This window comes from Lepisosteus platostomus, chromosome 8 (assembly GCF_059453375.1).
Source record: "Lepisosteus platostomus isolate fLepPlt1 chromosome 8, fLepPlt1.hap1, whole genome shotgun sequence".
Classification (NCBI taxonomy): Eukaryota; Metazoa; Chordata; class Actinopteri; order Semionotiformes; family Lepisosteidae; genus Lepisosteus; species Lepisosteus platostomus.
Window position 1 is genome coordinate 16218046 of NC_142618.1, and position 15318 is coordinate 16233363.

The 15318-nt window shown below is 48.3% G+C and overlaps 1 protein-coding gene across 3 annotated transcripts; it reads right to left on the bottom strand.

Moving 5' to 3' along the window:
- Positions 1 to 7625: 7625 nt before the first annotated feature.
- Positions 7626 to 13528, bottom strand: smtnl1 (smoothelin-like 1). 3 transcript variants are annotated; one of them, XM_088642644.1, is made up of 6 exons: positions 13220 to 13528; positions 11866 to 13118; positions 10253 to 10397; positions 9597 to 9748; positions 8227 to 8625; positions 7626 to 8141 (listed from the first exon to the last, which is right to left on the bottom strand). In XM_088642644.1, exons 1-5 carry the CDS (start codon positions 13343 to 13345, stop codon positions 8244 to 8246), a joined length of 2058 nt encoding a protein of 685 aa, XP_088498770.1. In that variant the 5' UTR covers positions 13346 to 13528; the 3' UTR covers positions 7626 to 8141; positions 8227 to 8243. The 3 variants fall into 3 exon arrangements, with proteins under 3 accessions (XP_088498770.1, XP_088498769.1, XP_088498771.1); XM_088642643.1 differs by having other exon boundaries at positions 7626 to 8625; XM_088642645.1 differs by having other exon boundaries at positions 7626 to 8625; positions 10280 to 10397; positions 13220 to 13526.
- Between the last annotated feature and the right edge of the window lie 1790 nt (positions 13529 to 15318).

Consider the following 15318-nt stretch of genomic DNA (forward strand, 5'->3'; position numbering starts at 1 on the left):
AAACAAGTAGCTTCTGCTAATATTTACAGTCCCCTCCTCTAATGTGCCCTGAAGAAGCAGAGACTGTCTCAGATGTTTGATAAAATTCTATACTATTGTCTTTAAACAGCAACCACATGACAAAATAAATTGTTACAAACAAGAGTCCAACTGTTTCTAGGAACCATCTAGTCTCCCACAACCCTTTGTGTAAAGAGGTGTCTCTTGTTTTAAATGCTGTAGATACTGAAGATGTCTGCTGGATTGATGCTGGCTGTGCCTTTGAGGATTCTGAACACTTGTATCAGGTCTCCTTATAGTCTTCTTCTTTCCAGACTAAAGAGAATAAGTTCCTGCAGCCTGTCGGTGTGAGTCTGGAATGTTAAACAGTAACAATCAGAAATAATGGCCCATTCGGTATTTGGGCAGTGGGGTCAGGGACTTGGTTGTAGTTCAATCTCTTGCTGTGGACTCCTTCACAGTAAAGATCTCAGCTTTGGATTAGAATATTTTTTAATTTAAAAACGAATTCTCAGTCTCAACTCAAATACTTGAGTTTCCCTGAATGCCTACGTGCAATTTGAGAATTAATCATTTATGAGAAATTGTATCAAAAGCCTTATGAAAATCTAAATACGCCTTATTTTGTGTGTGTCATCTACTGCTGTTGCTTATTCAAAGGTCTCTAAGAGATTGCTCTGGCAAGATCTACCTTTTCCAAATCCCTCCATTAACTACTATGACCTGTCCAATATTAAAGCTTGGTGATTTTATATTCATGTTGATTCTGAATTTTTATCCACTTCAGACTGTTTTGATCTGACTCAACTGGTCTACGCCCCCCCCCCCCAACATCTGTGGTCACACCCTTGACCTGGGCTCTGCTTCTGGCCAGAATGTCTCAAACATTAATAATATTCATGACCTCGAACAACACATTTCTGATCATAGTGATGTGTAATCTCATGTCTGTACCCCTCTTTCTTCGGTGATATGTAAACACACAGTTTGTTTTGGAAATCTGAAATCTGTGAACCACCGTGATTCCTTGAATCCTTAGCCCTCCACTTGTTCAAGACTGGTAATCTTCAACAGCTGACCTTGTCACTAATTTGAACATTGCGTTGACCAATACTTTAGATAAACTCGTCCCCGTTAAAACTCACTCAGGTTCCTTCAAGTGCTCCTCTCCACGGTACAGTGTTATCTGAACTTGGCTCTTTGAAACTAACTGGATGGTGTCTGGAAGCCTTAAGCAAAAAATGCAGCCTAGTGGTTCACAGTCAGACATATAACGAACACCTGCAAATCTCTGCCGAAGCTTCTGCCGGATCCTCCTACTATATATCTCTGATACAATTAGCAAAATACTAGGAAATCATAAACAAGATCACTAACCCCCTGACATTTCTGTTCTTTATTCTACTCTCTCTTAAGTTTCTGCAATTCTTCCAAACCAAGACTGATGCTACAAATATACAACTATCTGAAATGAGCCTTAGCCTTGATCCAGATTCGAGCCCTAATGTTTCCATTCACATTCCCTCTGTACCAGACTTTTCAGAATGTAGCTTATTTAATTTAGATCAATTTAAAAAAATGAACAGCTGCAAAACAACTTCTTTTTGACTAGATTCCTGCCCTTCCTCTCTATTGAAAGCTTGCCTTCCAGATATCTGCCCTGTATTTGTCAATATTATCAACAGTTCCTCTCCATGGGTGTGGTCCCTACTGCCTTACAGACTGCATTAATCACTTCTATACTAAACGAACTTGGCTTCATGAACTACAGACCAATTTCTAACTTACCATTCCAACAGGCCTCTCCTCCACCTACCCATCACTCCTTGCCAGTTGTCATGGACACCAACTGACAGGAGACCTGGATCACCTGGAGGCAAATCACCATCTTGCCAGTCCAGGTGATTCAGGGCAATTTTGGCACTGCTCTGACTCTGCTCGGGGCGCTGTCATTGATTTTCGACTGAGCCCTTCGAGTGCTCATTCCTAGATTACCCCCTAGCAGTGCTTGTCTGGTAACCTGTATCTTGGATCATCCCAGACTTTATCTCCTCATGTCCGCCAAGCGTTGGAATTGGATTTAACTTCTGACCACTGGATTTTCCTGTGTCCTTCACTAATCACTAAACCATATCTGCCTGTGTGCTTGATGCACTCAGCTCGACAATCAGCAAGTGTAGCGGAGCTGGTGGCAGAGCGGTGACGTCACCGCCCTCCCTGAGCATAACAGGGACCTCAGCCGCTCGGGCTGGGGGAGGTCTCCTTTAGCTCAGCTGGCTGGTTCTCTGTTGCGTGATGCTGGAGACCCGGGTTCGTGCCCAGGCAGTGAGGGACAAACCGGCAGAGCGGAGCAGTGAGGGAACAAGCCCATGTGGAACCGTGACGGTCACACAAGCAGCCTGCATGTCCTCTCCGGAGTGTGTGTTCCCTACTCACCCCTGCTCCAGTAACTCGCAGCTCTGGGCTATTCCCTGCGTGCTTCCTGCAGGTTTCCCATTCATCCAGCATTTAGGTTTCTAATGTTCCGGGATGACGCTATGAGTCCCATAGAGTCTCCATACTCTGATCTCTTGTCTGCATAACATCAAGCCCTGGTTGACTTCAAATTCCACCTTCCTGGTGGGCCGCTAATGTCAGCTGGAACAATAATGGTGGATGGCTTCCCCATTCATGCGGCCAGCAGCCATATCACCCTGCAACTCACAACTGGCAGCCCACTGAAGCTCAGCAGGTGTGAGCCTGGTCAGTACCTGGATGGGAGACTCCTGGGAAAAACTAAGGTTGCTGCTGGAAGAGGTGTTAGTGGGGCCAGCAGGGGGTGCTCACCCTACAGTCCATGTGGGTCCTAATGCCCCAGTATAGTGACGGGGACACTATACTGTAAACAGGCGCCGTCTTTCGGATGAGATGTAAAACTGAGGTTAAAAATCCCAGGGTGTTCCTCGAAAAGAGTAGGGGTGTAACCCCGGCGTCCTGGCCAAATTTCCTATTGGCCCTTACCAATCATGGCCTCCTAATAATCCCCCTCTCTGAACTGGCTTCATCACTCTGCTCTCCTCCCCACTGAGAGCTGGTGTGTGGTGAGAGTACTGGTGCACTATGGCTGCTGTCACATCATCCAGGTGGGGCTGCACTCTGGTGGTGGTGGAGGGGATCCCCATTACCTGTAAAGCGCTTTGAGTGGAGCGTCCAGAAAAGCTCTATATAAGTGTAAGCAATTATTATTATTATACGTCACCCGTATTCGAGAATCTGGGAGTCACACTTGATCCTGTCCTGTCTTTTGAGCCTTCTGTGACAAATTCGATTAAGACGTCTTTTTTTCACTTTAGAAATACTGACCTAATTATCTCCATCAGTGTCTGAAGCCGAGTGCCTGATTCATGTCTTTAAACATAGAGGCTTGACTTCTCCAACTCTGTACACTACGGTCTTTACTCTCTAACGCTCTTCTCAACAAGTTGCTGTCCAAAACTCTGCAGTTAGACTTCTAGCGCTCACTGGCAGCATATCACTCCTCCACTGAAGTCACTACATCGGCTGCCTGTTAAGTCAAGTATGGAATATTAGATCCTGTTATTGACCTTCCAGGCTCTAAACAATCTGGCTCCATGTTTACACTCTCTCCAGGAGACTCTTTCTCGTCTTTTATTTTTTCGCTTTTCCTTCTTTATCACTGTCTACAGTGTCCTTGGGTTTGGAAAGGTGCTTTATTGATAAGAAGGGTGATTATTATACAAAGGGGAGAGCATTTAAAGCTGTGAACAGGAGGCAGTTTACACCAAGGCTGGTGGGATGTGGAGTCATAGGGATGAACTTCTGGGACCAAATAATAATATCAAGGATGTGATGATGTTAGTGGAGTGCTACAGGGGTCTGTACTGAGACCACTGCTCTTCTGAATTCTATCAGTGATATAATAAGTGGAAAACCACAGGGGTCGGTACTGGGACCACAGCTTTCCTTTATTTGCTCTCTATGGGGCTCCTAGTATGAAATCAAACAAAATCAGAAATAGCTGCAACAATTGAAAAAAAGAACCCTGTGATTTCCAAGACACTGGCTGTCAGGTACACTACAATGGTATGGTTTATATAATCAGTGGTAACTCGGTAACTAGCCATGAAATAAGAACGGTGACACACAATAGGAACCAATTAGCCAGCCTATTTGGTTGTAAGTAGTTAATACAGACCCCTAACTACACCACTAATTATATTACTGATATAATTAAGAAGAGAAGTGGTCCCAGCACACAGGCCTGTGGGACTCCACTAATTGTATCATTGAGCCTTCTGAGAAAAGAAATACACCAGATCACCAGATGTATTTTAAGTATCTATTAGTGCTTTATCTTAGACTTCCAACAAGCTGATTAGGCAAGATCTTGCTTTTCTAAATATTATAAATGGTGACTTTTTACTTACCTGACCTAACATCTACTGTATGTCTAACAATACATATTTACATGACATGAAATCACTAATTTATACTCAAAGTATTATTTGCTTGTGAATGTATATTGTGGCTATAAAACAAACATAATAGTTTTGACTTCGCTGTCCAAATATTTTTGAATGCTGAGGTCTGTAAGAGTCTTTAAGATCTGCAAGATCATTGGCTGATGGCATTCAACCTCTTTCTAATACACTGCACTGCACAGAGGTGCATCAGGTGTAAAAGGGAAGACACAGGCCCTACAGGAGATGGGAGGCACAACAAACAGCAAAGAGACCTCAAGGGAGGTCAGTTGAGAAGGCGAAGGGCACAGTGAGACAGAGGAGAAGGACACAGTGAGACAGAGGAGGAGAAAGAAACAGTGAGACATAGGAGAAGGACACAGTGAGACAGAGGAGGAGAAAGACACAGTGAGACACAGGAGAAATACACTGTGAGACAGAGGAGGAGAAGGACACAGTGAGACACAGGAGAAATACACTGTGAGACAGAGGAGGAGAAGGACACAGTGAGACACAGGAGAAATACACTGTGAGACAGAGGAGGAGAAGGACACAGTGAGACACAGGAGAAATACACTGTGAGACAGAGGAGGAGAAGGACACAGTGAGACAGAGGAGAAAGACACTGTGAGACAGAGGAGGAGAAAGAAACAGTGAGACAGAGGAGAAGGACACAGTGAGACAGAGGAGGAGAAGGACACAGTGAGACATAGGAAGAGAAAGACACAGTGAGACATAGGAGAAGGACACAGTGAGACAGAGGAGGAGAAAGACACAGTGAGACACAGGAGGACACAGTGAGACAGAGGAGGAGAAGGACACAGTGAGACACAGGAGAAATACACTGTGAGACAGAGGAGGAGAAGGACACAGTGAGACAGAGGAGAAAGACACTGTGAGACAGAGGAGGAGAAGGACACAGTGAGACAGAGGAGAAAGACACAGTGAGACAGAGGAGGAGAAGGACACAGTGAGACAGAGGAAGAGAAGGATGGAGTGAGACAGAGGAGAAGGACACAGTGAGACAGAGGAGAAGGACACAGTGAGACAGAGGAGAAGGACACAGTGAGACACAGGAGAAAGACACAGTGAGACAGAGGAGGAGAAGGACACAGTGAGACACAGGAGAAAGACACTGTGAGACAGAGGAGGAGAAGGACACAGTGAGACAGAGGAGGAGAAGGACACAGTGAGACATAGGAGAAGGACACAGTGAGACAGAGGAGGAGAAGGACACAGTGAGACACAGGAGAAGGACACAGTGAGACAGAGGAGGAGAAGGACACAGTGAGACACAGGAGAAAGACACTGTGAGACAGAGGAGGAGAAGGACACAGTGAGACAGAGGAGAAGGACACAGTGAGACAGAGGAGGAGAAGGACACATGAGACAGAGGAGGAGAAGGACAGAGTGAGACAGAGGAGAAGGACACAGTGAGACAGAGGAGAAGGACACAGTGAGACACAGGAGAAAGACACAGTGAGACAGAGGAGGAGAAGGACACTGTGAGACACAGGAGAAAGACACAGTGAGAGAGAGGAGGAGAAGGACACAGTGAGACACAGGAGAAAGACACTGTGAGACAGAGGAGGAGAAAGACACAGTGAGAGGAAGAGGATGGAGTGAGACAGAGGAGAAGGACACAGTGAGACAGAGGAGGAGAAGGACGCAGTGAGACAGAGGAAGAGGATGGAGTGAGACAGAGGAGAAGGACACAGTGAGACAGAGGAGGATATGAGTTTCACTGTCGACACCAGAAAGCAGCAGGACATGAGTTTCACCACAGACATGAGGAGGCCAATGCGCTCACAGTGAGGACAGAGTCCAGGATTGGTGCTGTTTGTCTTGGAGCCGTGCGGCACTGTTACAAGAAATCAGGAGTCTGGAACTGGCAGAGACTCTGATCAAACACACAGAGTGACTGAGGGAGCAGGCATTCCTGTCTCCCTGGGGCTTTCACTTTCAGAATGTCTTTCTTTCCCTCCCAATCCCACTCAACTCGTCTTTCAAGACTCAGACAGCTCAGTCTCAATGTGATGTGGTCACAGAAGACAAAAAGCATTGTGCTGAAACCGTGTAACACAGCAGTAAAGTGTCATTTACAATACTGTGTACAATTTTAGTCACCATGTTATACCCAAGATATTGTTATCTAGAGTCAGTCCAGACATGAGCAACATGAGTCTCCCACACTAACAGACAGAAGGAACTGAGTCTCTTTAGCCTGAAGGGAGGGTCCCACACTGACAGGCTGAAGGAACTGAGTATCTTTAGTCTGAAGGGAGTTTCCCACACTCACAGGCTGAAGGAACTGAGTCTCTTCAGTCTGAAGGGAATTTCCACACTCACAGGCTGAAGGAACTCAGTCTCTTCAGTCTGAAGGGAGTTTCCCACACTGACAGGCTGAAGGAACTCAGTCTATAGTCTGAAGGGAGTTAAGTCCTGTATTTAAACAAAAAGAGTGGTGGGAGTGTGGGACAAGTGGTGTTGTAGCCAATACCCTGGCTTCTTTCAAGAAACACCAGGATGACATCCTCAACCACCAAACAGGCTAAATGGACTGCCATATTTGAGACCGTGTTTTTTATGTGGGGAAGCAATAAACAACAAACAGAATGCTCCAGAATACTTGTGATTCTATAAACAAGTCTACCCATCCATCTCCTAGCTGCTTCATCCAATTCAGGGTCGTGGGGGAGCCAGAGCCTATCCCAGCAAGCAATGTGCCACACACACACTCACACCAGGGCCAGTTGTCCCAGTAGCCCATTCATCCACCAGCATGTCTTTGGACTGTGCGAGGAAACTGGAGCACCCAGAGAAAACCCACAGGGAGAACATACAAACTCCACACAAACAGCACCCCAGGAATCAAACCCAGGGCCCCACCTCTGCAAGGCAGCAATGCTGTCCACTGCGCCACTGTGGGTTTTAACTCATGTTCCAGCTTCGCAACACCTACACCTCTTTCAGATCATTGGACTCAGTTTCAGTCGGCAGACCTGATCTCAGGTTAAAGGAGTTAAAGCTCTTTAGTCCAGAACAGAGGAGGGTGAGAGGAGATTTTAATTGAAGAATATAAGATTGTAAGGGATCAATATGAATAACCCAGAGGAGTATTTCACACTATGTTCTGAAACAAAGACACAGGGTCACAAATGGAACTAGAAGGGAATTCATTTATATGGAGAATAGGAAATGTATCTTTACACAAAGAGGTGTGGGTGTATGAAACATCTTCCAAGCCAGGCAAGCGAGATTCACTTACTCAGCTACTAAACCGGCACACATTTTAGGCTTAAGAGTCTCTTCTCATTAGTTACCTTCCTTGTTTTTGTGTGTACCCTGTCTTTCCTCCCTCTGCTGCTCTCTCCTCTCCCTCTGTCTCCTGTGTCACTGTCTCCTGTCTCTGTCCCACTGTCTGTCCACTCTCTGTTAGTCTCCTCTCCCTCTGTCTCCTATGTCAGTCTCCTGTCTCTGTCCCACTGTCTGTCCACTCTCTGTTAGTCTCCTCTCCCTCTGTCTCCTGTGTCACTGTCTCCTGTCTCTGTCCCACTGTCTGTCCACTCTCTGTTAGTCTCCTCTCCCTCTGTCTCCTGTGTCACTGTCTCCTGTCTCTGTCCCACTGTCTGTCCACTCTCTGTTAGTCTCCTCTCCCTCTGTCTCCTGTCTCACTGTCTCCTGTCTCTGTCCCACTGTATCTCCTCTCTCTGTTAGTCTCCTCTTCGTCTGTCTCCTCTCCCTCTGTCTCTTATCTCTGTCCCACTGTCTCTTCTCTCTCTGTTAGTCTTCTCTCCCTCTGTCTCCTGTGTCACAGTCTCCTGTCTCTGTCTCCCTGTCTCCCCTCCCTGTACTACTCTCTTGTCCCTCTGTCTCGCCCTCTGTCTCCCTCTCTGTCCCACCCTCCTGTCCCTCTCCCTCTCTCTGTCCTGTGGTCTCTCCGGACTCTGTGTTACTCTCTCCTCTCCCCTCCTCCTTATCTTCCTTGGTATTTCCTGTGGTCTCTCCTTCTCTGGCTGAGTCCTTCTCCTTCCTCTCCCTCTCTGCTCTTGTACACTGGTTGTACAGTGACTGCAAGTATGTGAAGACACACAGGGGGTCAGGTCTGTTTCCCATCAGCAGCATGTCTGACACATCCAGCAGCTGATCGCAGCCAGCCTCCTGCCTGAGAAACACAGACTGTCAGTGAAGAGACAGACAGGTCATCATCACACAGAGACTGGGAGTGAAGAGACAGACCAGTCATCACACAGAGACTGGGAGTGAAGAGACAGACAGGTCATTATCACACAGAGACTGGGAGTGAAGAGACAGACCAGTCATCACACAGAGACTGGGAGTGAAGAGACAGACAGGTCATTATCACACAGAGACTGGGAGTGAAGAGACAGACCAGTCATCACACAGAGACTGGGAGTGAAGAGACAGACCAGTCATCACACAGAGACTGGGAGTGAAGAGACAGACAGGTCATCACACAGAGACTGGGAGTGAAGAGACAGACAGGTCATTATCACACAGAGACTGGGAGTGAAGAGACAGACAGGTCATTATCACACAGAGACTGCAGAGACAGACCAGTCATCACACAGAGACTGGCAGTGAAGAGACAGACAGGTCATTATCACACAGAGACTGGGAGTGAAGAGACAGACAGGTCATTATCACACAGAGACTGCAGAGACAGACCAGTCATCACACAGAGACTGGCAGTGAAGAGACAGACAGGTCATCATCACACAGAGACTGGGAGTGAAGAGACAGACCAGTCATCACACAGAGACTGGGAGTGAAGAGACAGACCGGTCATCACACAGAGACTGGCAGTGAAGAGACAGACCAGTCATCACACAGAGACTGGGAGTGAAGAGACAGACCAGTCATCACACAGAGACTGGGAGTGAAGAGACAGACAGGTCATCACACAGAGACTGGCAGTGAAGAGACAGACAGGTCATTATCACACAGAGACTGGGAGTGAAGAGACAGACCAGTCATCACACAGAGACTGGCAGTGAAGAAACAGACAGGTCATCATCACACAGAGACTGTCAGTGCAGAGACAGCCAGGTCATCACACAGATACTGTTAATGTAGAGGCAGGTCATCACACAGGGAGCCTGAAGGCAGACTCACTCTGCAGTGGTAAAGGCCAGGCTGAAGTTTCTCTCTCTGTCCTCAGCCCTCAGAGAAGAGAAGTCGAAGGCGTGAGGGAAGAAGTGGTGGACAAGAGCACAGAACGCCAGCCCATCAGACCAGGAGGAGGAGTAGTTCTCTATGGACACTCCCTGAGAGGAAAGACACCAGCATAGCTGAGCTGCCACACATACTGCACATCCTTATAGATAAACAGTCATACCTGGCAACCACTTCCTCCCCTTGTAGTACAGCCCTTCTACGCACAGATCAGGGGGGTTATGGGTGATCTGGAGTACTGGACTTCACCCAGTGAAGTGACACACAGCAGCTCCACTGCTCACAGATCAGGGCAGCCGAGAGAAACTGCTGCACCAGGGGGGTTGTGGGTGATCTGGGGTACTGGACTTCACCCAGTGAAGTGACACATAGCAGCCCCACTGCACACAGATCAGGGCAGCCAAGACACCAGGGGGGTTGTGGGAGGATCCAGCCCAGAGAGGGGTTCAGACAAGATACTGGGTGCCCCATGCTCCACAGCCCTGCAGTCCAGAGCCCTGACAGCACCCCCATATATTGTCCCGTTCTGATTAAATCTGGCTGCGAAGAACCGTGTACACTGTAGTAACGTGTCCACTGCCTGACACTCTGCTCACACAGCTCGTTACTCTTGTTATTGTTACCGGGTATCCCGCGGTCCTCTTGCGGCACCACTGCAGGAGGCGCTGCTTCACAGATGACCCGTCAGACACACCTGCCCTGCGCGACCTCTGAACTTTGAAGTTGGGGATAACAGGCCCCCTGAGTGAGAGACAGAGAGAGAGAATGATGCGTATGGTGCACTCTGACACTCTGGGAGTGCTGATGACATTGAACAGGACACATAGCAATCATCTAAAACCCAGTAATCGAAAGCCCAGGATGGCCCATGAAGAATGGTGTTCTAGAGCTGCTGTCTTTTTGGAAGTTCCCTTTCAACAGCATTTCACTCCTCAGAAACGTCAGCTTCCTGACGACCTTGAGTCCAATACAAGTGGAGGCTGTGCTGCAGTGCTCTGATCTGCCAGGAGGGGGCAGGCAGGTGTCAGACACAGTGCGTGCAGGACTGAATTAGGCCAATACCCATTATTGATAAACATACAGAATAGAGTAATAAAGTATTGGCTACACCTAAAAAACAGCGACCAAAATCAGAAGGCCCTGCTGAGCCAAGAGCTGAGCCCAGCAAAGATCCCCCTGAGCCAGCTGGTCCTGAGGCTCACTGACCTGAGCCACACCGACACCAGCCAGCCTCAGGACAGCCCTGCTAGAGCACCACAACTCAGACTCAACCACATCACAGCACAGATCAAACAGCAATATATCACACACTGGGACACACACACACAAACACAACATAGACTGGAATGCTACAGAACCCTAAACAGACAATACACACTAGTCGAGTATTTGACCAAGATAAGAAAGAGGGAAAAGAAACAGACCCTGAGGAAGTACAGGCTCAGTGACCACAGCCTGGACATAGAAACTAGACACAGACAGGCCTGGCTGTCCAGAGAGGACAGGCTCAGTGACCACAGCCTGGCCATAGAAACTAGACACAGACAGACCTGGCTGTCCAGAGAGGACAGGCTCAGTGACCACAGGCTGGACTAGAAACTGGCTGTCCAGAGAGGACAGGCTGTGCTCCCACTGCCAGCGGAGAGAAACAGAGACAGAGGTGTACTTCCTACTGTACTGTAACAAATAACAGAGAATTCAAATTTACAAATCTAAATCCCAGAATTCCCACACCTCCCAGAATCGCAACAGCTCCCAATCTTACTGACCCACTGAAGTAACAGGCCAGCCTCTCCTCCTGTGGCTCGTGAGGTGACTTGGCACAGGGACAGTGCACTGACCCATTGACAAGTTACTGTCCCAAGACACACTGAGACAGTGACACACTGACACTCTGAGAAACACTGACACACTGATACACTCTGAGACAAACTGACACACTGCCATTCTGACACAATGACACACTCAGATACTGACACATGTCTTATATTGATACAGGTACTCCTCCCTTGTAAGAATGGCTTGATTGCTGTGTATATATTAGTGCAGTAGTTACTACATGCTCATGTGTGTGTAGTCAGTGTAAAGGGTACAGAGACAGTACATGAATGCTGCCCTGAGAGCAGTCAGTCCTCGGTGATCAGACAGCTGCTCACACACGACAGACCCTACAGGATCCGAGCACAGTGGCACAGTCAGACAGACTCACTCGGGGCAGCTCTGCTGGAACTTGGCCAGGATGTCCTTCTTCGTCCCTCCCGCAGAGGATCGAGGGGCTGTTCTGGAACGAGGGAGTGAGACAGAGCTTGGGGAGCTGGAAGACTTTGGGGTGATGGGCGCACTCTTCTTCTTCCTTGGCCCCTCCCCCCTCTTCCCAGCATGCTTCTCTTCTTCAGCGACATGTCTGGCCCCCTGCTGTCCTGCAGTGTCGCCTTTCTCCGGAGCCCTGCCCTTTCCACTGACCGAAGCCACAGCTGTGTCTGTTGTAGGAGTGGCCATGTGCTCCGAGGGTACCTCCCCTTCACCCGTAACCCCGCCCTTTCCACTGACCGCAGCCACAGCTGTGTCTGTTGTAGGAGTGGCCATGTGCTCCGAGGGTACCTCCCCTTCATCCGTAGCCCCGCCCTTTCCACTGACCACAGCCACAGCTGTGTCTGTTGTAGGAGGGGCCATGTGCTCCGAGGGTACCTCCCCTTCACCCGTAACCCCGCCCTTTCCACTGACCGCAGCCACAGCTGTGTCTGTTGTAGGAGTGGCCATGTGCTCCGAGGGTACCTCCCCTTCATCCGTAGCCCCGCCCTTTCCACGGACCAAAGCCACAGCCATCTCTGTTGTAGGTGTTGCCATCTCCTCCGGGGGTACTTCCCCTTCCCCCTGAGCCACGCCCCCTCCACTGACTGAGACCCCATCTGTGTCTGATGTAGGTGTGGCCTTGAGCTCACAGGGTACCTCCTCTTCCCCCTGAGCCACGCCCCCTCCACTGACTGAGACCCCATCTGTGTCTGATGTAGGCGTGGCCTTGAGCTCACAGGGTACCTCCTCTTCGCCTTGAGCCACGCCCCTTCCACTGACCGAAGCCACTGCTGAGTCTGAAGTGGGCGTGGTCACGCGCTCCGAAGGCACCTCCCCTTCTTCTGGAGTCTCACTCCCTCCGCTGGCCGCGCTCATGGCTGTGTCTGCTGTGGGCGTCACCTTGCCCTCGCCGGCACTGTGCTCTTGTGAGGAAGGCAGATCTTGATGGACACTAGACTCACGCTCCGGTGTGCAGATCCCTTCCTCTTTTTCATCCACATGTTCTTCAGAGTCTTGGCTATTCACAGCCTCACCTTCTCCTCCTAGGGACACCGTTTCTTCTGGGGACTCCTCAACCTCCTCTTTGTCTTCAGAAGAAGCTCCTCTCACGACCACATCCCCATCTTCCAGCTTTGTGGACACACCTCCTTCTCCAGCTCCACTTTCCTCCTGTGTGGAGAACAACACAGAGACAGACAGATTATAATGACAACATACACAGCGTAATACGAATGGTGAGGATGATGAAGGTGACAGTAAAGATAAGTGACCTTGTCCCGGTTCTCTTCAGACTGGTTGGTCAGTTCCAAGCTCTCTGAATCCTCCTGAGCAGGTGCTGTAGGCTCCCTTGTGTCTCTGTCCACACCTGGTGAGTCCATTTTCAAATCACAATTCATTAACTGACTAATTAAAACCCACTGTGAATAGTGCAGGCTACTCCGTAAGCAAGAAACCTCAGCCTCCGGGTCTCTGTCTGACTCCTTCAGCGATTCCTCCCTCTGTTTCCAGACGCTCTCTCAGTGCCACATCGCCAGTGTGCTCCTCTCTCTCCCTCTGTGATAATAAAGGTCACAGAGACCAGGCAGGAATCCCAAAATAGACACACAGGTCTTCACATAGCAGCTGCTGTCTCTGAAACTCTACACCAAGAGACAACACACACAGCAACTCACAAACAAACAGACAACACACACTGTCACACAGGGACTCACAAACTGACAGACAACACACACTGGCACGCAGCAGCTCACAAACTAACAGACAACACACTGTCACACAGCAACTCACAAACTGACAGACAACACACTGTCACACAGCAACTGACACACTGACACACAACACACACAGCAACTCACAAACTGACAGACAACACACACTGGCACGCAGCAGCTCATAAACTGACAGACAACACACTGACACACAGCAACTCACAAACTGACAGACAACACACTGTCACACAGCAACTCACAAACTGACAGACAACACACTGTCACACAGCACCTGACACACTGACACACAACACACACAGCAACTCACAAACCGACAGACAACACACACTGGCACGCAGCAGCTCACAAACTGACAGACAACACACTGTCACACAGCAACTGACACACTGACACACAACACACACAGCAACTCACAAACTGACAGACAACACACCGTCACACAGCAACTGACACACTGACACACAACACACACAGCAACTCACAAACTGACAGAAAACACACACTGGCACGCAGCAGCTCACAAACTGACAGACAACACACTGACACACAGCAACTCACAAACTGACAGACAACACACTGTCACACAGCAACTCACAAACTGACAGACAACACAGTGACACACAGCTACTCACATACTGACACACAACAGACACAGCAACTCACAAACTGACAGACAACACAGTGACACATAGCTACTCACACACTGACACACAACACACACAGCAACTCACAAACTGACAGACAACACACTGACACACAGCAACTCACAAACTGACAGACAACACACTGTCACACAGCAACTGACACACTGACACACAACACAGACAGGAACTCACAAACTGACAGACAACACACACTGGCACGCAGCAGCTCACAAACTGACAGACAACACACACTGACAAAAAGCCACTCACACACTGATAGACAACACACACTGACACACAACACAGTGTGCCACAGTATGTACATATTATATATTATACACTAGTTTGTCTGTATTATGTTATATCTTATAATTTTTAAACCAGCGTGTTTACAGCCCCTTGTCTTACTATAGTTTCCAGTCAGTGTGTCTGGACTGTATTAACCCCTCTCTCTCAGTGCAGTGTTAATGTACTGTAGTGTCCAGTCAGTGTGTCTGGACTGTATTAACCCCTCTCTCTCAGTGCAGTGTTAATGTACTGTAGTGTCCAGTCAGTGTGTCTGGACTGTATTAACCCCTCTCTCTCAGTGCAGTGTTAATGTACTGGAGTGTCCAGTCAGTGTGTCTTTGCTGTATTAACCCCTCTCTCTCTCTCTCTCTCTCTCAGTGCAGTGTTAATGTACTGTATTTAGTGTATCTGAAATCTTCTACTATTTCTCAATCAGCACTAACCAGGTGTCTTCAAACATTTCTTAAACTGACTTCAACTGTCATTATCAACCCCCACCTCTTAGAATTACCTCAACACATGTGTCTTTATCTCTGTCAGCAGCTCCATGAAAATATATCCAGGGTTCAGCTCTTTACTTTCTCAGTACTTTTCCTCTTATAACACAAGACATATTACAACGTACAGTATTAGACTCCTTTAGATTAGAGTACTTTACTGTGAGGTATTAGACTACACTACTTTACTGTGAGGTGTTAGACTGCAGTA